Genomic DNA, 23,414 nt, shown 5'->3' on the forward strand with positions numbered 1-23,414 from the left:
CCTAACAACAGTGGCACTTACCTGTGAAAAACACTTTGATGACCTACCACCTCAAACCAAATTGCATTACACAAATTGCAAGACCATACAAATCTTTACCCCTACTACCTTCCTCCCTGATGTACTTTCAATTCTTCCCATCCCTTTTTCTTCTCTAGACATAATCCCTCCTTGGCGTTTTGCTTATATCCCACACATGCACCCACCTCAGTGAATTTGCTTTTACTGCTTCTTCCTCTGTAACTGTCTTCCTCCAGTATTTCTATTTCACTGCCCCAACTTCAGCTTGATAGAATTGCCTTCCTTGAGTATCTTATCAATGCCGGGCATATCACAAGCCATTGATGTTTGCTGAAAAATAAGGCTAAACCACTTGTGGAGGGCCTGGGTGGTTTAAGTTTTCAGTGCCTGACTCACTTGTGAATTGATGTTGTGGATTTTCTGACCAAGCGTGGACTGTTGATTGCAAATGTGAAGATGCTAGTGAAAGTTGTTTGAGATAAACAATTGGAAGCAGGAATAAATTAGATGGAAGTTAGAATTGTAATTGTCAATATAACTCAATAATGAGAAATAAATTTAATTCTTCCTAGTGCAAAAAAGGAAAAGAGACTTTGCTCCCTCCCCCCCTCCTTTTTTTTTTTTTTTAGAACATTTACTTTAGAAAACTGGCAAATTCTTTCTCTATCTCTTTCAGGTGTTTGTAAATCTCTCTCTTTTATCTTAATTGTGCTTTAGGTGAAAGTTTACAGCTCAAGTTAATTTCTCATACAAAAATTTATACACATATTGTTATGTGACAATAGTTGCAATCCCTACAATGCGACAGCACCTTCCTCCTTTCCACCCCAGGCTTCTTGTGTCCATTCAACCAGTTCCTGTCCCTTCTTGCCTTCTCATCCTGCCTCCGGACAGGAGCCACCCATTTGGTCTCACGTATCTGATTGAACTAAGAAGCACACTCCTCACAAGTATTATTTTTTTGTTTTATAGTCCAGTCTGGTCTTTGTCTGAAGCGTGGGCTTTGGGAAAGGTTTCAGTTCTGGGTTAGCAGAGTATCTGGGGACTATAATTTGAGGGATTCCTCCAGTCCGTGTCAGACATCTAAGTCCAGTCTTTTTATGTGAATTTGAGTTCTGTTCTGCGCTTTTCTCCTGCCTCGTCCGCGAATCTCTGTTGTGTTCCCTGTTAGGGCGGTCATTGGTAGTAGCCGGGCACCATCTAGTTATTCTAATCAGGCTGATGGATTCTCTGGTTTGTGTGACCCTGTTGTCTCTTGGGCTAATGTTTTCCTTGTGTCTTTGGTGATCTTCATTCTCCTTTGCTCCAGGTGGTTTGGGAACAACTGATGCATCTTAGATGGCTGCTCGCTAGATTTTAAGACCCCAGACACCACTTACCAAAGCAGGATGCCGAACATTTTCTTAACAAATTGTGTTATGCCAGTTGACCTAGATGTCCCCTGAAGCTATTGTCCCCAGACCCCAGCCCCAGCTACTCCGTCCCTCACAGTGTTTGGGTGTGTTCAGGAAACTTCTTAGCTTTTGCTTTGATCCAGTTGTGCTGACTCCCCCTGTGTTGTGTGTTGTCCTTACCTTCTCCCGTGTGTTGTGTGTTGTCCTTATCGTCACCGAAGATGATTCTTGTCTATTTTCTAGTTAGTGAATTTCCTTTTCCCTCCTTCCCCACTCTCGTGAGCATCACAGAATGTTTTCTTCTGTGTTTAAACCTTTTCTTGAATTCTTATAATAGTGGTCTCATACAATATTTGTTCCAATTTAACTCAGCATAATGCCCCCCATATTCATCCATGTTGTGAGATGTTTCACTTATTCATTATTGTTCTTTGTCATTGCATAATATTCCATTGTGTGTATATACCATAATTTGCTTATCCATTTGTCTGTTGATGGGCACCTAGGTTGTTTCCATCTTTTTGCTATTGTGAACAGTGCTGCAATGAACATGGGTGTGCATGTATCTATTTGTGTGATGGCTCTTATTTTTCTAGGATATATTCCAAGGAGTGGGATTGCTGGATCCTATGGTATTTCTATTTCGAGCTTTTTAAGGAAGCACTAAATCATTTTCCAAAGTGTTTGTACCATTTTATATTCCCACAAGCAGTGCATAGGTGTTCCATTCTCTCCACAACCTCTCCAACATTTATTAAATTGTGTTTTTGGATTAGTGCCAGCCTTGTTGGGGTGAGAGTAAATATTTTTATAATAATCTTCTTGCCAGTTTTACAATCCAGGAATACTTTTTTCTTAAGAAAGTGGGAGCCATCTCCTTAAAGTGTTATCATCAAGGAAGACAGCACTCTTATCTCCCAGTCTCAGGAGGGAGGGTAGAATCTTAACTTCGCTGACTGGCTTCAAGTTGCAAAATTGTATCATAAACATATGAGATGCTTATTTTTCCTTTGTATCGAGTCAGTTAGCAAACATAGGTAGGTTGCAAACCCCAATGACCAGGTGATTTAGGATGAACTATGTATGACAAAGGATTGTGCAAACACTTTACATACTCCACTATTAACTGAAAAATTGGAGATTCGAGTCTACCCAGAGGTGCTTAGGAAGAAAAGCCTGGGTATCTACTTCTCAAAAAGCAGCCATTGAAAACCTTATGGAGCACATTTCTATTCTGACACACCTGGGTCACCATAAGTGAGAGCTGACTTAACAGCAACTGGTTACTGCTTATGAGTGACAAACGGTGCTGTACAGTCCTCTTACTTGAGGACTAGTTATCCTTCATCTTAAGAACACGCATGTAACATATTATACCTGCTTGCTTATAAGAAATAGGGAGATTTCTTTCTGTCTTTGCAGTTTCTTTAGTGGATTGTCTGTAATGCACACCACAATCTGTTTTAATACTTATTCAGTAATACAACGGTTTTCTTTCTTTCCTATGCTGTGTGGAGAAAAATTTCTGGGTGAGTAGGAGACTTTGTTTTTCATTATTTCTCCGAAAGGGTGAGGGTTTAATAGTGTTGAGAATACAGCTATGCTTAAGTCCATAAATTTGTAGCATTCAGAGTTATCAGCTATGAGAGGCACACTTGGAACTAAGGGCCCCAAACATATACAATGTTATATTAGTGCTGCCCAAGCTGGGTACCAGTTCTGTGGTTGCTACAGAACTGGGTATCCTAGGGAAAGTAGCCTAGCCCTTAAGTATGAGGAATGAAAATAAAGAGCACACACTTAAAAATGCATTTGCAATTTTAATGTTATAGGAAGAGATATGTGGTTGTGTATTTCAGAAACAATGGTAAAAGACCTCAATTAATCATAAACACAGTTAAATGTACCATAATCTAGATCTGGCATATCCAACATGAACTAACAGGGAGACTAGAAATACAGAAAATATTCCACATAGTCTTCTTTCGCCTCAGTGATGTAGTCTTTTCAACAAGTTTGTCAAACACATGTTGGTATTATGAGGTGATGTGATAGATGAAGACACCATGATTTTTTCCAATCAAACTATGAATAAAATGAAAACATTGGATTATCTATAAAATGAACATTTCAGAATATATATGTATATCTACACACATATAAACATACAAATATACATACTGGTCTAACAAAATATTTTTATTTATAGTTAATACTAAGGAACCCTGGTTGCAAAACAGTTAAGCACTGGGCTAAACGAAAGGCTGGTGGTTCGAACCCATCCTGCGCGTCTGTGAGAGAAAGACCTGGCGATCTACTCCCATGAGGATTACAGCCTAGAAAACCCTATGGGGAAGTTCTACTCTGTCACATGAGGTCGCTAGGAGTCAGAATGAACTCGGTGGCACCCAACAACATAGTTAATACTAGTTAATATTTTCTAGTGCCAGTGTAAGCATCTGTTGTATAAATGACTAAACGATTGCAAATTAATAGCCAAACTGTACCACATATTATGCAAAAATAATGCTTCTAGTTGTCCAAAAAGTGAAATATTTATATTTTCAGCAAATTGTGAAGGAACCTTTAAATTATCCTTAATTTTCAAGTAGTTTTTTGGCATAAAATACATGATTACCTCAAACAATGACTATTTCTTCTAAATGAAATCTCGACTTCAGTCAAATAATTGTATTAAACAAAACATCCTTTTAAAGCTATTTAAAAAACTTCTTTAAAAGTAAATTCTTCATAATCCATTTTATTAGAAACCACTTTATGTATAGATTTATTTTGTAAATACTCCGGTGATTTCGTTTCTGCCTTAGAATATCCTTTTGACATTGCTTTGCTTGCTCTCTTTCTAGTTTTCTAAAATGTTGTCGTTCAGGCCTTAATCAAATACATCAAATGACCTTTTCTTACTACCACAGTATCATGCTCATAATTCTAATTTAACATTTACTAAACTTTGTTGCAAATGTTTCCTTTTTCTGGAACTGAGGTTAAGGAGGGTTGACTCTAACAAGTTTCTAATAGAGTAAGACTCATCATAAGCACTCACAAAATATAGAATGAATCAATGATGACAATAGTGACTATACCTAATCAGAAAATACAACTGCAACCTCAGCTGTTTTCCATAAGAATTATATTACTATTTTTCTCACATGAGATTATTTGGGAAAGTTGTATGGTCCTTTCCTATCATCAGAAGGACCAAATCGACAAAAGAGAATCAAGCTGTGGGATAAATACCCTTATAAAGTAAAAAATTGGTCCCTCAAATTAATATCTCACTGGCATTTGCTTGTAGTTTAGCCTCAGAAGTGGAGTGTTTGAAATGAAGGCACAAGAGCCAAATATCTGGGTTCAAATCCTGGCTCTTTCACTTTTTAAATACATTTTGATCATAGCCTATTTATTTAACTCCCCTGTGTACTGTTTTCCTAATCTACACATTGGTAAATAATGTTAACAATATTACAAGTGTGTTTTAAGCATAAAATTAATTAATATAGGCAGAAGCTTTAGAAGTGTGGTTTGCACTTTGCAAAAGCTCAATAAATGTCAGCTGTTATTGAACTGCTGTGGTATACTTTGTCACGTCTGCCATGTGTACTTGTTGTATGGTGCATACTTTTGGTTTTCACCAAAAGTTTAAGTTTGTGATATATAGATAGAGTAAAAGGAGACAAATTAAGGGAGATGGAATTTCAAAAAGGAGAAAACTTTAATAGTCCAAAGAAAATGTTAGGAAAAAAAGGAGGTGACTATATAAGGAGCATCTTCAATATGGATCAGAATGACTTGAGTCTATATCATGATTCTAAATCTATTACGGAGGCAAGTATAATTCCAGCTGAAATCTTGAAGAAAGTGATAGTGACCACCGCTGAGAAAGTAGGCTTTATGTGTTTCAAAAAGATAAAAACCATGAATGAGTTTTTTCCAGAGAAATTACTGAGGGAAAATTATAGAATATCTGTTGAACCAAACCCATTGCTTTTGAGTCAATTTCAACTCATAGTGACCCTAAAGGACAGAGTAGAACTGCCCCATAGGGTTTCCAAGGAGTGGCTAGTGGATTCGAACTGCCAACCTTTTGGTTAGTAGCTGAGCTCTTAACCACTGCACCACCAGGGATCCATTATAGAATAGCTCAAATTAAATCATTTAAATGTAATTTTTCTTTGATGTTGTATTCTTAACTGAAGATTCTATTTAAAATGTTGCTCAATTTCTAGGCCTAAAGGCACTTACCCAAGGTCAAGTAGCAGCAGTTAGTTCAAGAACCTTAAAAGTTCCTCTTAAAAAAAAAAAAAGATACATTTTATTTCACAAAGGATATTTACATCTCACCTGAACTATTTAAAACATTTTTTAGGTATCTAACATTCAAACCTAAATTACAGAATTCTTATTTTCCATAACAATAAGGTGTGTATCTTTAAATGTTGTATGCTGCCTGGGAAAGTCAATCACATCCAAAAATGAAAAATAAAAAATGTCATCCAAAGAATTTTCAGATCTGGGTCTTGATCCTCAAACTTCTGATGTGAAATCCTTTAAAGTTTATACTAAATTTTCAGCTTTCCAAATTCAATTTTCTGCTCTTCCGTGTTGGGGAAAAAAATATCTTAAGCCAAAAAATTCTTATTAAAGTGTCAACTTCAGTGAAGGGAAGGACAACACGAAATATAGGGGAAGTCAACACAACTGGACCAAAGCAAAAGCACAGAAGTTTCCTGGAACATCCAAACACTTTGAGGGACCGAGTAGCTGGGGTTGGGGGCTGGGGACCATAGTCTCAGGTGACATAGAAGAAAAAAAGAAAAAAAAAGATTCTTATTAAATGAATGTGAACTGTTAAGTACAGCTTGGGAAAGTCATTGCACTTCCTTAAATTACAGCCTTCTTTGTAAAATAAAACTGCTTTTATCTATGTCTTCCTACTTCAAGGAATTTTCGCAGGAATCAGGTGAAATATACACACAAATGTTTAGGGAATTAAAATCAAGTGAAATATATACATAAACATTAAGAGAATTAAAATCCAACATAAATAAAATTCTTTATCAGTATTGTTATGATTGTATATTGTATTAGAACTATATGATTTTTTATTTCATTTGTGGTCTTGGCAGTTTTATTTAAATTTGTTGTAATTTCTATGTGAGAATCTGTTGGGATTTTTCTTTATTTTGTTTCTTCTCTTTTGGCACAAAAGACAACTATATTTATTTATTTTTAAATCAAACATACCAGGGTGGGAATAAATGGTAGGTGTTTACCTTAATGTTACGCCAAGGGTTCATAGCTATCTGCTGTGGATGAAGAGGCTGGGGATACTGGAGGAAGGCGAACTTCCGGTAAACCTGGTTAATTTTTACCTAGAAACAAAGAAAATCATTAATAATTACTCAGCATTTAATTACTTCAATGGTTCAAAATAAATTATAACTTTATTAAGAGAATTTCTATTTTTTTTCCTAATAGACCCAGCAAAAGGGAAGTTTACTTATATAAAAATAATTGTAAATCTCTCTACATTTCTAGAAATGCAGAATTGAAGAAATCCTCTAGTTAATTCAGGAGTTCACACAAGAACGCCTAAGAGAAAAGAAAACATACATGTAACAAAGCAAGAGGAGGATCTTTGGAATTTCCAAGGTCAATGTCTCGATTTTTCATGTTTGGTTTTTATAATCAGATAGGTTCAGCGTAAGTTCTCAGATTTTATTCACTGGAATCTACGGCTCTGAGTCAGTTGTTGAATTTCTCTGAGAGTCACTCACCTTGCGGGCTTATGTGAGTTAACATATAGCCAGCATACTGCACACTGCTAGTCACATATTTGAATAAATGTTCCCCATCTCCAACTTCTTTCTTTGAGCCTGCTCCATAAGCCTTATCACAGATTATTATAGGAAATAAAGATAAAATTAAAATGGCAATGTCTCATGAAATAATTTACATAGTAGGAATCAACTTGATGGCAGTGTTTTTTTTGTTTTTTTTTTTTAATGAATAGAAAACCAATTTTTTAATTTCCAGGCAATCATTATTGAATAGATCCATGGCTATGATAAAATTGATACAATGGAGAATGCTACTGGAATCATTTTGCCAAACTATTAAGGAAGGTCTTCAGAGCAATTGTTGTTAGTTGCCATAGAGTTGGCTTTGACTCATGGTAACCTTATGTGTAACAGAATAAAACATTGCCTGGTCCTGGGCCATCTTCATAATTGTTGCTATGTTTGAGTCCATTGGCTTCACAGCAATTTAAAAAAAAAAAAAAGCTTGTTGTAAAGTCAATTCCAACTCATAGCGATTAGAACTTATTAAAACCAAGTAGGTTCTCAGTTGGAAGAACTGCAGTTTGAAAGAATTGGAGTGAATACTGGCTCTGTTTTAAAAGTTTTAGAGAAAATTTCTACAGTATATAGGAGGATGATGTCAATAAATCCTAGTACTATTAATATATTTTTTTTATCTCCAGCATTCCGTAACACAGTTTACATGTATTTGCTTACAAGATGCTCATAGAAAACCTTCAGGGTTAGCATTGTATAACTATGTTCATTTTTTAGTTGAGAATACTGTTGCTGAGAGATTAAGTATTTAAATGTCACAGATATAGCAAGTAGTGGAGCTGGAGTTGGAATATAAATTGCCTTGACTCCAAAGCCTATGACCTTTCACTGAGGTCCATGCGTCTCTGGTCCACAACAATTGATTACAAGGACTTCTATGGTTTGAGAATAGTGATTAATAGACTTTCTTTTTAGACATCAAGTCATGCTATACTGTCAAAGAGAAGTTAGAGTGTAGAGAGTGTTAACTATTTGCACCCCAGTTACATTACACCAGTATCTAAACTAGATTATTTAAAATTAAAACACGTATTTTGAGGTTTGCATCTCCTTCAAAATCAAATAATTGTTCCAAATAATTTTTCTTAAAATGTTGTTATTGTTATCTTTGTTAGTTGTCATCCAATTGATTCCAACTCATGGCGACCCCATGTGTGCAGATTAGAACTGCTTCATAAGGTTTTCAAGGCTCTGACCTTTTGGAAGTGGATTGCCAGGACTGTCTTCTGAGGCGTCTCTGGGTGTGTTCAAACCATCAAATTCTGGCTAGTAGTCAAGCGCATAACTGTTTGTGCCACCCAGGGACCTTTTCTTAAAATATAGATCCAGATTTATCTGCCAAGATAGTGGCTGAATAACAATAGCAACTATAACAGAAATATGTTTTATTTTGAATTTGATTTGAAATATTTCTTTATGATTGAATGATAACTTCAATGTGAGGGAAGAAAATGTTTTGAAATATATTCTTTTTGCTTGAATTATAAGTTTATGAAATAATCACCAGCTGTTTCAGGTAGTTCATTTCTTCTTTATTCAGCTCAATTTTCTGTTAAGAACCAAAATCAACTGTTATAAAAATACAAAAGACATCAATACTGGCTAATGTTAAATGCACATAATTTCAGTGAAAATTACTTACCTCAGGGGATACTTCAGCAGTTTCCTTAGGGAAAGAAAGTAAAAATCAGCTCTACTTGGAAGACACACCAGTAATTATACCTAAATAGTTAAGGTAGAGATCTAGGGATAATTGGATGATTGAGAGCCAACCCATCACTAATGAAAAATACAGTCTTAATTACTGAATAAAGGAATTAAGAATGATTAAATTAAAACATTCGATATCAGAGCACACACTCTTGTTAATATAGTGACACATTACTTAAGATATGTATTATTGTGAAATCTTTATCTGTGTGCATTGTTCAAACAATGACAGATGACTAGACAGGAGGCAGGCAAAACAATGAGCACATAGTCTAGGTGAGGTGGGAGGCAAACTAAAGCCTGCCTGGCCTTTCTAGGCATGGCCACTGGCTCTCAGGTTGAGACTGAGTCTTGAGGTTGAGAGAAAGGATAAAGCATGCTTCCTAAAGTACTGAAGAGGAACACTTTGGCCTTTGCTCGAGGCCACAAGACTCTGGGCTACAATCTACGCTTCGTACTTTCCCAGGACATTTCCCATTGTGCTGACCCCTTGACTATTTCTACCACAGCGGGTGGTTCTTATTCTAGTCACGTACACAACTCAAATAACGCACTCCAGTATTTAACTTCCTAATCAATATTAAAAAACAAAAACAAAAAATAAAATTAAAAAAACCCAAACCCATTGCCGTCGAGGTGATTCCAACTTGGGAGGCTAAAACTACGGTGAAAGCAATTGGAAGGCTCTTGATGACATACTGGTCTGTTTTTAAAAATGCAGTTTCCAAAGTGTCAGGGTAAGATATATACTAGCCAAGATGGAATGGGGCAGCTAATGTTGAGTAAGTGACAGTTAACTTTAGATCCAAAAATGACTTTGAATTGAGTATATTTCTTACAGTTTTTCTTTTATTTCTACTGTATATTTTAATGTGACTTTGCTAAAAGAATAGCAGGCACTAATTTGCTGAAATAAGCATACATCACAGAAAAATGTTATGCTTCTAAATGAATGGATTACTTTTTTACTTTCAGTGAAAGTGTCACTTACCTCACTAGATGAGCTGCTAGGAGTATCCTTGAGAAATTAAAAAAAAAAATGAAGAAGAAAAATAAAAATCTGAAGACTAGGCGTAATTGAATCAGCAGCATTATTATTTTTAAACATCAATAATATGACAGAACTTTTCATGTTACCAATATGATCATTAGTATGACAAGTAAAAATAATGTTACAATTTCTCTTTCAAAAAATTGTAAAAGTAGCTTTTCATTACAGCAGTGGAAAACATATAAAAGACAAATTAGATATAAATGAAAGTATCCTAAGTGAGAGAAATAAGAAAAATTGAAGGAAATACAAATAGGGGTCATATAAAAATTGTACTTTTATGTAACTAAAAAAAAAAAAAAAGGCATACCATATCTTCCTATTAAGATTTTAAATCAAAAATAGCTACATAAATATAAAAACACTTACCCTATCAGTAATCTTCTTTAGGGTTTCCTTAAAGAAAATAAAGAAGAATTAAACAAATTATTTCATATCTATTGACCATACAGAATTTCCACTTGGATATATAGAGAAAAATCCCTCTTCCATAAAGTGAAGCATAAGAATGAATTTATTTTCATTGCTTGAATGCTATCTGAGTTCTCACAAGTTTTAAGGCTGTAACTGAGTTCCCCAATTAGTAGAAACACACAACTAGTGTTTCATTGGATTGTAATCTCGAAGTAGAATGGGATTTTCCTTCTTTTACTCACTGTTTTACTCTTTTACTCACCCCAAGATTTAAAAATCATGTTAAGGGACATAAAAAAATAAAACCAAACCCATTACCATTGAGCTGAATCAGACTCATAGCAATCCTATAGGACAGAGTAGAACTGCCCCACAGGGTTTCAAAGGCTGGTGGGTTCGAACTGCTGACCTTTTAGTTAGCAGCCGAGAGCTCAACCACTGTGCCACCAAAGCTCCTTGGTAAGGGACATCCCATACCCCATTGCCGTCGAGTCGGTTTGAACTCACAGTGATCCTAGAAGACAGAGCAGAACTGCCCCATATGGTTTCCAAGGAGGGGCTGGGGGATTCAAACTGCTGACCTCTTGGTTAGCAGCCAAGCTCTTTAACCACTAAGCCACCAGGGCCCCCGTAAGAGATGGAGTGCTTGCAAAATTTGTATTTCAGAAAAGATTGAAATATATTCACAATATTAACTTATTTAGCTTATTAGGAAATGTTTTAAATAGTACTACATTTATTTTAAAGTACACCAAATATGTGTATGTGTATCAAAGTAGATATTTAATTCTATGATTTAGATGTTGTTGTTAGTTGCCATGGAGTCAGCCCTGACTCATAGGCACCCCGTACACCATGGAAAAAAACACTGTCCAGTCTTGTGCCATTCTCATGATCAATTGTGGATTGGATTGTGGTGACCCATAAAGTTTTCACTGGTTACTTTTCAAAAGTAGATGGCCAGGACTTTCTTCCTAGTCCACCTGAGTCTGGAAGCTCCACCGAAACCTGTTCAGCATCATGGCAACACACAAGCCTCCATTGAGAGACAGGTGGTGGCTGTTGGTGAGGTGCATTGGCTGGAAATCAAATCTGGGTCTCCTGCATGAAAGGGGAAATTTCTACGACTCAATCGCCAATTCCCTCATTGTGATTTGGATACTCTTTATATAAAATTTCCATTAGAGTAAATTTCAAGAAAAATATTAGGTAATTATTTGCTTAGTACACAGGTATAATAACAGTAAATGAAAACAATTCTGGAAATCTATAAAAACGGAAGCCACTAAATGATAAGATCTCCATTCCTCATAGGAATTGGAGAAAGAGGTTCATTAGTTAGGTCCTACTTCTATTTCTGCAAAATAAATAAAATTTATTTACAACCATAACAAATTTTTTAAAAAATGCTTTAAATAATTTAATTTTAGTAGTTGTGACTTACTTCTTGAGAGACAGGGGTAGATTCCTTAGGAGGGAAAAAAACATATTTATAACCATAACAAAATAAAGAAAATTACTTTAAAATTTATATAATTTTAGTAGCTGTGACTTACTTCCTGAGAGATGCTGGCAGATTCCTTCAAAAGAGGAATAAAATATTTAAATTACTTTTCCATTCAAATGTTATTTTCCCCCCATGCAGTTTCTCTTTTTTTCACAGATGACATAAAAAATAAGAAAACCAGGCAAACTGTTGGGTGAAATTTCCGGTGTATTTAAACATTTATGTTATGCCCCCGTCAGCAGGAAGATATTAAGAAATTAGCATTTAATGTACAAACTTGAGTCCTGATTCCAGAACCATAGAATGGATTCCTCTTGCTTTGTTTACAAAGTTGAGGATGTACACCATGACCTCTGGAATGGTATCATTATTACTCAGTGACTTCTAGCAAAGGAAGCGCTATTGAACATTTTTGCTAGGGTCTTGCAGTGTACAAATCTAATCTTGCTAATCTTGAATGTGTAGAGTTTTGGTCCACTATCCTAGATGCTTCTTGTCATTGCAGCACTTTTATTTTCATTTTCTCTAATTCTATAATCTCAGTTTAGACATAAAAATAAAAATTTAGAAGAAAGTCTTATACAGATCTTAATATTTGCTACTGAAGGCCAATATTTTGTCTTCACAGGAAAGTGCCTTACCTCACTGAAGGAGTGGTGCTCTTTTTACTACATGACGATGAAAAATAAGTTCCAATTTCATAGCCTAATCAAATGGTCAAGTCTAATATCTGTCTTTCTAAGGAAAATTTGGTTGAATAGGGGTCTGCTTAGCAAAATCCATATGGTTTTCAACAATGGTAATACACCAATGATTCTGAACTTCGAAGAAATTCTGGTTCTAGTTAATGCATTTATTACATTTTTTTCTTTTTCTTTTTTTTTTTTTGCTTTGGTGAGTAGCTTCTGGGGTCTTAAAATCTTGTGAGTGGCCATCTAAGATATGTCTATTGGTCCCACCCCATCTGGAGTGAGATAGAATGAAGAAAACCAAAGACACAAGAGAAAGATTAATCCAAAGGACTAATGGAACACAACTACACAGCTTCCACTAGGTTGAGTCCAGCGCAACTAGATGTTGCCCAGCTACCACCACTGACTGCTCTGATAGGTATTTATTACATTTTAGGAGCTGGTTCAGGTGTTGGATTACAGATATTAAAGTTGCCACATTTTGAAATAGAGAGTAATACATGTGGAATACAGAATGTTTTAATATGATACTACAATGATAGAATCCATAGGGAGTGAAATATATATTGAGTTTTATGATAAATGCTGAAAACGATAATAATAGGCAAGTGTCCTCAATCAAAGATAAGTATAAATTAGACAGTAAAGCATTTTTCTTGAAATAAAAAATGAACATAAAAATCCAACTGTGGCAGACGTATTGGTATACTAGTCATCTGCTAGTGGCTTCACTTAACTTTTAGCTGAGTAGAAATATTTTAGAAAAAGGAATGCCTGAGGTCAACTACTGAAAAATAAGGAAGACAGTAGTTAAGACTAGTAGAATCTAAGTGAGAAAAAACAATTGTTACATGTGTCAAACTGATCACTGAAGTACTTTTCCTAAAATTGTATATATTATGTATGCAGTTCTCTACCTTAGCTTTACCATTGAATTAGCCTTAAAGACAAGGAGACACCAAAGTCAGCTAGGACATACGCCTAAAATACAGGGGTAAATTAGGTAGTTAAGACTCTGAGAGCAGTAGGTAAATGGTGATGTGTAGAGATGTAGATTTTGGGCGTTAAGGAGGGATCGATATGTGGTCTCTTACTCTTTGCTAGATATGTGGTAAGGGATGAATTATAAATTATTCCTTAAAATGATGATGGTAATATTATTGCTATGTTACATGTATATAGTAATTTTTCAAAATAAAATCTCTTAAGCTTTTTCATATATCTAATCTAGTAAAATCCTCATAATGTGGACATATGATTTTTTATATTTTTTGTTCTACATAGAAAAAATCGCTTAAGCACTTTCACATATATTCTCTGCTTAATCCTACTTATTTCGCGAGGAGAATATTATAATTACGTCTTCACATATAAGAAAATGTCACCCATAGAAGTGATATTGTTTTGCAAGTAATTTGTCTAGTTACCACTCAAATTCAAGACTTTTGCTTAATAGCTTTATTTTCTGTCACACATTCTTGGTCCATATATAACTATTAGATATTCCAAACCATTCCTATCAAGAACGGCAAAATTCTAAGCAGGTTTGAAGGTTGATTTTGGAATCCACAATTGTAGCCGTGAACCTTGCACATACTGCCACAGGGATATGCCAGGTGATCAATCGAGGTGATCAATCCTTAGCCATTTCAAACCTATATGGAGTGCAATGTGTGCTTTCACCTATAACTATAACCTCTCCACTACTGCAGTGAACATAATTTATAAAACATGAGGGATAGTGAGCTGACTTCCTCATCTTGTTTTTGACAGAGTCACTGTTTTGTTTGACTGATTAATAGCTTTGGGACCACACAGATAATCTATGGTCTTTACTGCCCAACTCTGTCATCCTCTAAACATAAGAGATAAAAGATTCAAAGATTTTTCTACTTCAGGTAAAAATAGATTTTGACCTTCAGGATGTTCCTTAGGCATCTAACATTTAAACCAACAGTATGAAATTACTGTTTTTTTTGTTTTTTTTTTAATGATGGGGATGGTATCTTTAACTTCTAAAGACTCTCCTAGGAAAATCATTCATATCCAAGAAATAGGATAATGATTTGTCCAAAGTAACACATCTTGTTCAAGGCAGGTCTGGGACTCAATCCAGGTCTTCTGACTTTAAATCTCATATTGTTTATAACTACATGCCTGCTTCCTATGTTCAGTTTCCACTTATTCCTTTTGTTTGAAAAAGTTCCCTAAGTAAAACAAGGTTTTATAAAACGAAGTGACTTTATTAATTAGAACTTTGACAAGTCATTTCATTTCTTCAAATTTCAGTTCTTTTGTAAATGGAGATGATATTCTCTACCTCTGTGTACCTCAAAGACTTACTATTTCAAGTAAAATGACATTTAAGTAAATGCTTAGGACATTGAAGTTCAATTTTTTAATAGTATTTGGACTAAATCATTTTTGACTCAAATGCTGTCCTAAAATATTATATTTAAACGTGTTTTACTTTTTACGTTAAAAATGATTAAGACATTTTTTCTCTCATTAATTTAATTATTTTTTCAAATGAAAGCAAGAAGAATACAAACAAATGCAGAGCTCACCAGAACAGGAGTAAGACGGAAGGCCTTTGTCTTCATGTAATTCCATGGGTTCATGACTATCTGATGTTGAGCATAAGCCTGGCAATACTGGGGAAGTTTCAACTCCTGGTAAAATTGGTTGATCTTTTTCTAGAGGGAAAGAAATGTATCAATATTTACACAAGTATTGAATTTCCTTCATTGGTCAGAGCAGATCTGGACAAAACCAACGAATTAGAACTTTATTTAGATCATGTCTAAGTGATGATAAATTGACCAAGGAAAAACAGAGATTTTAATATAAAATTCACTTTAACAGTGTCTACATTCATAGAGTGAATTTCAGAATTGAAAAAATCATGTTGTTAATTCAGGCTTCCAGATCAAAATGACTGATTTTAAAAAAGTAAATGAGTGTGTTAGAAGGGGAGGTAAGAATTACCGTGAAAACTGTCTCAGCTTGTCATTTTTTTTAATCCGTATCTGGTTGAAAAAGCCTGATACTTGAAGTCAGATAAAATGAAGCTTATATATCCCCATGACCCTGGGCTTGTTTCTTGATCTTTCAGAGCACCATTTGCCTTCAAGTGTTATTTGAGTTGATGAATATGAAGTGGTCTATACAGAACCCATCAAATATATCCAGGTGAATAAATATTCTAGTGAATTTCTGCTTTGACTTGACTGCTGATACTTGACCATAGAGTAAAAGTTAAAGATGGGATCACTTAAAATGGAATCTTTACTCTTGAAGAATATTGAGTTCACAGAGATAATAAGTAAATAGATGTGTAGAAAGTCAATGAGTCTTTAAAATTTCCTAGGGGTAAGTGTTGGATAGACACAAGGTTATGACAGGAGTGGTTCAGAGGAGAAGCATTTAGGCACAGTGTAAGAAAGACTATGAGGGCAATTAGAACTTTCTAAAAACAAAATGATTTGTTTCTCATTTTGAAATGCTCAGTAAGAAGCTCTTCTTATAATAGATTTAGAATAAATGTTTCCTATATATATAAATTTAATAATCACTATTTTTGGTGTATTTTTTTGTATTCAAGGCATTTTATTATGTAATTTAAATATATCATCTAACATCATCTCTTATGGATTGAATTGTGTCCCCCAAACATACGTGTTGTTAATCCGAACCCCTATATTGTAGTTATAATCCCATTTGGGAATGAGTTTTCTTTGTTATGTTAAGAGGCCACATAAGTGTAGGACATGTTTTAAGCCAATCACCTTTGAGACATAAAAACAGCAGATAGGTGCAGAGAAACAAGCAGAGATGGGGGAAGCGAGAGGCCAAACCACGTGAAGATTGCCCAGGAGCAGACGCTCAAAAGAGACAACAATCTTCCTCCAGAGCTGACGGAGAGAGAAAGGCTTCCCTTAGAGTCGGTACCCTGAATTCAGATGCCTTCTAAACTTTGAGAAAATAGATTTCTGTTTGTTAAAGCTACCCATTTGTGGTGTTTTTGTTATAACAGCACTAGATAACTGAAAAAAAAAAAAAAAAAAAAGATACGTTGCCATCGAGTTGATTCTGACTCATAGCAACCACACAGGGCAGAGTAGAACTACCTCATAGGGTTTCCAAGGAGCAGCCAGTAGATTCAAACTGCCAGCCTTTTGGTTATCAGCTGAGCTCTTAACCAGTATGCCACCAGTGCTCCAGATAACTATGACATTCTTAAAAAACCCTGCAGGATTAGTATTACTAGCTTCATTTTCAGTGAAGGAAACTGTAGCTTGGAAAGGCAAAGTAACAGCATGTGAAGCTGGAGTTGGGACACGACGTGCCTAACTCCAAGGCCTGTGCTCTCATCCTATATTATACACTTCTTTAGTCCACAAAGAATGAGTTACATGGCCTCTTATGGTTTGGAATGAGAGTAAGTAGCTTTTTGCATTGACGTATCAGCCCTTGTTGCTATACTTAAAGAGAAATTGAGTGAGCATTTATGTGCTTGTTGGACTATAGTAGTGTCTTAATCAGTTCACTGAAATTTAAGACTATTTTTCAGAGATTTGTAACTCCTCCCAGCTTAATTGGGTAATTACTCATTTTTTCTTAAATGATAGCCCCCGATCTATTTCTTGAGACAATATTTGCATATCACAGTAACAATAGGAAAAAGCATTTTTTAAAATCATAAATTTGGTATTAATATCACATTGAGAAGAAATAGTAAGCGATCATTTGGGAGAAGAAAGAGTAAAGAATATTATTTTATTTGAAGTTATAAGTTAAAAAAACTTACCAGTTGTTTTAGGTAGACCTTTTCCTCATCAGTCAGCTCAATTTTCTGTTAAAAGTAAAGCACATGTTATAAAAACATAAAATAAAAATGTTAGTCAATGGTATTAAATTAATTGTATTTGAATGAGAATTACTTACTTCAGGAAATACTTGGGCAGATTCCTAAAAGAACAAAGTAAGAAATGGCTTTACTTGAAAGACATAGAGTATTTGTCTCTGAATAACTTTAGAAGAAAGGAAGGGGCTACAGGGCTTAAGTCCTAGCATTGAGAAATCAAGCCATTTATTAAGAATTAAATAAGTTAAAATATTTATCATTAGAACTCTCTCTTTAACCAAATAACATGACTAAAATATGTTTTCTTTCAAAGATTTTATCATTTGTACATTATTCAGGCAATCTCATTTGCCTGCAGAATGTAGACAGGTGCCTGAAAATAAGCATAAGAGGCCCGGCGAGGTGTGTGGCAAACTAAACCTTGCTTGTTCTTTCATGAAGTGACAAACATGGCCTGAAGCTGTCTGTTTGAGGCTAAGATTTCCTTACAGAAAGGGTCAGGCCAGCTTCCTAAGGCACTGACTTTGAAGAATTTAGGCATTACCCCAGCCCACAAGGCTCTGGATCAGGATCCATAAATCCAAAATCGCACTTCTTGCTCCCTCAGGACACCCTTATGCTCTGGCTCTTTCCACCAGAAAAGGTGTTTCTTGTACCTGGAATCCGTGCAGCTCTTAACCTAAACCCTCATTCAACCCCCTTCAAAGGTGGTTCTCAAAGTTTAATGTGCATCAGTATCACCTACAAAACAAAAACCCTTGCTAAAATAGATTGGTTGGCTCCAACTTAGAGTTCGTGATTCAGTAAGTCTGGAGTGGGGCCTAAGAATTTGTCTTTCTAATAAATTACTAGGTGCTACTGATGCTACTAATCTGGGGACCATCTTTAAACAATATTAAGTGAGTTTCCATAATGACCCTGTGGTGAAGGTAATTGGCAAGCTCTTGAGTTGCCACAGGCTTGCTTTAAAATGCAATGTCCTATAGAGTCACATATACATTTTCTAAGAGAATGGGGTAGAATGAATAACCTCTTGTGAAAATAGTCAAATTCAGCACTCAAAAATGATTTTTGAGTCATGTGTATGGTTTTCCCATTATCTCCCATGACTGTTGGATTTGCTATAATTTATCAAATTTATAACACTATGGGAAAGCTGTTATTTCTTGAAAGAAGTTGTTCTTTGATTTTAAAAGAAACAGTATCTTACCTCACTAGATGAACTCCTAGCAGATTCCTTGAGAAATAATAATGAATAATAATAATAAAAATCTGGTAACCAGGTAAAATAGAATCAGCAACATTATTCCTTGAATATCAGTAATTACTTTAGCTAAATCTCATGTTAATTAACTTCTTGATCATTAGCATGAAAAGTCAAAAGAAGAATTGAAATAAAACAAAAAAATCAGGTTTCTTAGATGCTCATTGTTAATCATCTTTGGAAAATAAGTGGAAGAGATAAACATTATCTATTAGTTATATAGAAGTATCTCAATTATGAGAATAAGAGCAAATTTAGGCGGATAAAATACAGCAGGCAGGGTGAAACTATCACTCTTAAGCAATATAAAAATTATTATCTGGTTTATTAGAAGACAATTTTTCTAGACGTTCTACCTGTTACTATTAGTATTTAATATTAGGTATTAATAACAACCAAATATAGTTTGAATGAATAAAAATAACTCACTATTTCATCTCTCTTCTTTCTGATTTCCTGCTTTAAAAAAGAATTAGGCATATTATCTCCACAGCATTGTTTAAAAGACATATTATACTGAATATAAAAAGCAAACCCATCTCCCACTAAGAGAAACATAAAAATGGATTTATTTTCAGTGTTTGGGTTTTGTGTAATTTACAGAAGAATTTTCCAATTGATAGTAAACATGCAAGGGTGCAATACTGGGCAATGAGGGGAGGGATTTTGCTTGCTGAATTCGCTGTTGTATCCTCAGAGCCTAGGAGATTGTCCGGGACATAGTTCTTCTTCAATAAACGTTTGTTAAATGAATGAATAGACATGATTAATTTAAGCAGTACTTTAGAATAAACTTCAAAAATTTTAGTAATTATGCATTTATTTTAATGTATATTACAAAACATATAATTAAGTCATCAGATCTGATTTTGGTAGTAATTATATAAAGTTTCTATTAAAAATAAGTTTATTTAAGTTTAAAAGAAAGTAAATTTTGATAAAAATATTAAATATTAGTTTAAGCAATTAAAATCACAAAATGTCTAGGTCTCTATTCTTGCGAACTGGAGAAGTATTTAGTTGATTTCTACACAAATAAATCTTCTTTGAATTATTCATCAAATTAGGACAAGTCTATGTTTTTGGCCTGGTTTTCAAATTGCATTGTTTGACATTTAATACATTTTCCATCTATGGTAATTTAACTTTGTTGTTTTTGTGTGTTGTGGAGTTGATTCAGACTCATAGTAACCTTATATGACAGAGTACAACTGCCCCATAGAGTTTCCTAGGCTGTCATCTTTATGGGAGCAGATCATCAGGTCTTTTCTCCCAGGGAACCACTGGTGGGTTTCAAATGGCCGACCTTTTGATTAGCAGCTGAGTGCTCAACCATTGCACCACGAGGGCTCCTTAATTTCAACTTTACTCAAAGCAATATAATATTTCTGCTACACATTATGGTTAGACGTCAAATCAAGGTATTATATACCTCATGGGATTTGGAGTGAATTTTCTCCTGAAAAAAAATATAACAAGACAAAACAAAGAATAAGTGTTGGTTTAAGTTCTGATTCAAGAAAGACTTATCATTTACTGTGATTCCTATATAGAATTTTTTTAAATTAAAATAAAATGTTAGCTAAGAAAATACAAAATGATGGCCAGATTTGGGAAGGGGAAGGGAAGGTCATGGACCTTAAATAAGAACTCCTTTCAGAAAAATGCTATTTTGGAAACAAGTTTCATAAATAGACCACAAGTATGTTTTCCTGGGATCCTTTTCGTCTAATTTCACAGTAATTAAGACAATGAAAACATCACCTATTTCATGCACAGAGATGAAAAAAATAATACTCATTATGGGCATATGTTAAGATAACTTAAAATGGATAGAAAATACATCTCATCAATAAAACAAAAAGGTAATAATAAATTAATTTTAAGTTACTGGTCTGGAAGACCACATGATTGTCCTCCCTACATTTCTGCAAAATAAACAATGTTAATTTTATAATCATATAAACATGATAGATTATTTTAAATATATTTAATACAGAAAGTTATGACTTACTTCCTGGGTGATGATGTCAGATTCCTTACAAAAAGAAATTGATAATACATTTTTATTTTTTATTTACATAAATTCTTAGTCATCCTACTCAGAGAATATTAATCCACACTCATTCTCCAGTAATTTAGTATAAAATACTTATCCTTTGCAAGAATTACAGAGTAAACTTGACTTCCCAATTTTTAAAAATGAAATGCATAGCCAGAGAACAGGACAATTATTTGGGAGACTTTGAAGGTGCTTTGGATATCTGTTAGGTACTCATGGGCAAGAAGACATTTAGAAATTAGCATTTAATGTAGATGCAGATGTGCACAACAGGTGTGCATTCTTACTCCAGAAGAATGGATACCTGTCATTGCATTCACAAGATATCGAATGCTCACCATTACTTCTGTACTAATATGACTATTGGATGACCACTGGAAAGCAAGTGGAAAAGTGCACACATCTAATCTTGGTATGTTCGGATACACAGATTTTGGGTTACTCTCTCCAAACTTTTTACCCTTGGTTGCATTTCAAATTTTTTATGATTCTGTAGCTCTAGTGTTATTGGTCACAAAAAAGAGTGCAAAGACATATTCTACGCTATTAAAAAAAAAAAAAAACCCATTGCTGTCGAGTCAATTCCAACTCATAGTGACCCTATAGGACAGAGTAGAGATGCCCCATAGAGTTTCCAAGGAGTGCCTGGTGGATTCGAACTGCCGAGACCTTTTAGGTTAGCAGTGGTAGCTCTTAACCACTACACCACCAGGGTTTTTATTTATTTATTTATTTTTAAAGGTACCAGGAATTGTGATCATAATAAAGTGCCTTACCTCACTGGAGGAGAGATGTTTCATCTCCTATATATAAACAAACAAACAAAAAATAAAAAACAAAAGAAACACAAATTTAACTTTTATGACTTATTTAAAGCCGCCAAGTTGAATCTCTGTCTCTACTGTTTACTGGCAAGGGAATTTTAAATAACTGTTTATGTGGGGAAATTTAGTGAAATAGAGCCTCCTTTGAAAAATTATCTTAGTTTCAAATATGATCAATAAACAAGCATAACATTATTCTTAAGTTCCCAGAAAACTCTGCCACAAGTAGTATTTTAATATCCTAATCTTGCTAATGGCACCTCTTTATTTTTAGCTGGGTGAACTGTCTACTAAAAGAAAGGATGGATTAGACCAACTACTGGATAGAAAGAAAGAGAAGACAGTTGTTATGTCTCAATGTAAGAGAGAAGAAACAACTGATCTGCTGTAATATTGACCTCTAAGCATTGTTGTCTTTCTTTTTAAAAAAAATGTATAATTTGTTCATATACAGAAAAGAATTCTTAATTTAGGTTTACTCTTAAATAGGCTACAAATTTAAGAAGACTCAAATGCCTGTCTGTGTGTATCTCTTAAATGTGGGAATGTGTGTTGTAGCAAAGAACTCTGAACATCATAATTAAGGTGACCTTACGGGGAGAATGAGATGTTGGGGTGAAAAGGAAACAGATGCATGTGTTCCTTTCAGGATGATGGTAGTAATAATGTTGATAGAGTATAATTACATATACTGTAATTTTGTATGTATGTATATATGTATGCATATATATGTTAACAAAGCATTTTCACATGTATTATCTTGTTACAGACACATTATTTTGTGACCTGAATATTGTTATTTTATCCTTACTAGTTTATTTGGTGAGTAACTTACAAAGTAACGACTTAAATTGTATTTTATCATCATTGTTTCTGAACAATCAAGATGGTAAAACAAGATTGGTAAAACTATCTCTTTATTGACAGCTGATGTTAGAATCACAAATCGTAGGGAAGGACTTGCTTATAATTCCAGAGACATGCTGGGAAAGTGGGGATAGTCTTCTGGAAAATTCAGACTTCTAACATATATTCCATCATAGATGGAGGGAAATCTATGCTTTATCTCCTGTTAACTATAGCCTCTCTAACACTACAGTGAAGACATTTCATAGAAAGTTTACCTTCACATTCTGTGTAAGGCAGGGTCAATACATTCTTCGATCATAGATAAAAAGGCCACACACAGTAGTCTCTTTTCACTGAGGCCCACCCTGATATCTTCTGCATATAGTAAAGTTTCACTCTTCTTATGTATTTCAGTAAGAATAGTTCCCTAGGTGTCCCATTATACTTACATGCTTTGCCAGAGCAACAGCCAGAAGGCAGGTAAAGATGAAGAACCTCATGTTTACTTGGCCCTGTAAAAAAATACATAGAAAATCAATAACAGATTTTCTCTCTTAAAATTGTATATTCTATTTTTATCCTATTACATATTTATTTTTTATAAATAAATAGACATTTATTTATTTTTTATCTTTGTACCAGATAATGGGATAAGGACAATGAAGATTAATAAAAGCAGATTCTTTTGAGAAGTTCATGATTCTGAATATGAATATGAGTTTCTTTGAGTGATTTTTTTCAAGAGAGCATGATGTAAAACCTTGACTGCTTAAATAGGGAAAATTCTTTCAAGTATAGCTAGTTCATAGGATTATGGATCCTAATTATAATTTAAGGAGCTTTGGTGGGACAGTGGTTAAAGAGATCAACTGCTAACTGA

General features: G+C 34.4%; 1 protein-coding gene across 1 annotated transcript; it reads right to left on the bottom strand.

Annotated features, from left to right (window-relative positions):
- Nucleotides 1–3,296: 3,296 nt before the first annotated feature.
- On the bottom strand, nt 3,297–23,034 carry LOC101350736 (alpha-S2-casein-like). Its single transcript, XM_012557549.1, has 10 exons — nt 22,984–23,034; nt 21,638–21,664; nt 17,616–17,639; nt 17,479–17,523; nt 15,236–15,364; nt 12,026–12,049; nt 10,425–10,451; nt 9,996–10,022; nt 6,710–6,808; nt 3,297–3,353 (listed from the first exon to the last, which is right to left on the bottom strand). The coding sequence occupies exons 1-10, from the start codon at nt 23,032–23,034 to the stop codon at nt 3,297–3,299; spliced, it is 510 nt and encodes a 169-aa protein (XP_012413003.1).
- Nucleotides 23,035–23,414: the final 380 nt, after the last annotated feature.

The sequence above is a fragment of the Trichechus manatus genome, unplaced genomic scaffold, assembly GCF_000243295.1.
Source record: "Trichechus manatus latirostris isolate Lorelei unplaced genomic scaffold, TriManLat1.0 scaffold00108, whole genome shotgun sequence".
Taxonomy (NCBI): Eukaryota; Metazoa; Chordata; class Mammalia; order Sirenia; family Trichechidae; genus Trichechus; species Trichechus manatus.

Coding starts and splice junctions, on each gene's coding strand:
- LOC101350736 (XM_012557549.1), bottom strand. CDS start 23,034: ATGAGGTTCTTCATCTTTACCTGCCTTCTGGCTGTTGCTCTGGCAAAG. Junction 12,050..15,235: donor TCCGTCTTACTCCTGTTCTG/GTGAGCTCTGCA, acceptor CCTCTTTTGAAG/GAATCTGCCAGCATCTCTCA. Junction 10,023..10,424: donor TAAAGAAGATTACTGATAGG/GTAAGTGTTTTT, acceptor TAATTTCTCAAG/GATACTCCTAGCAGCTCATC.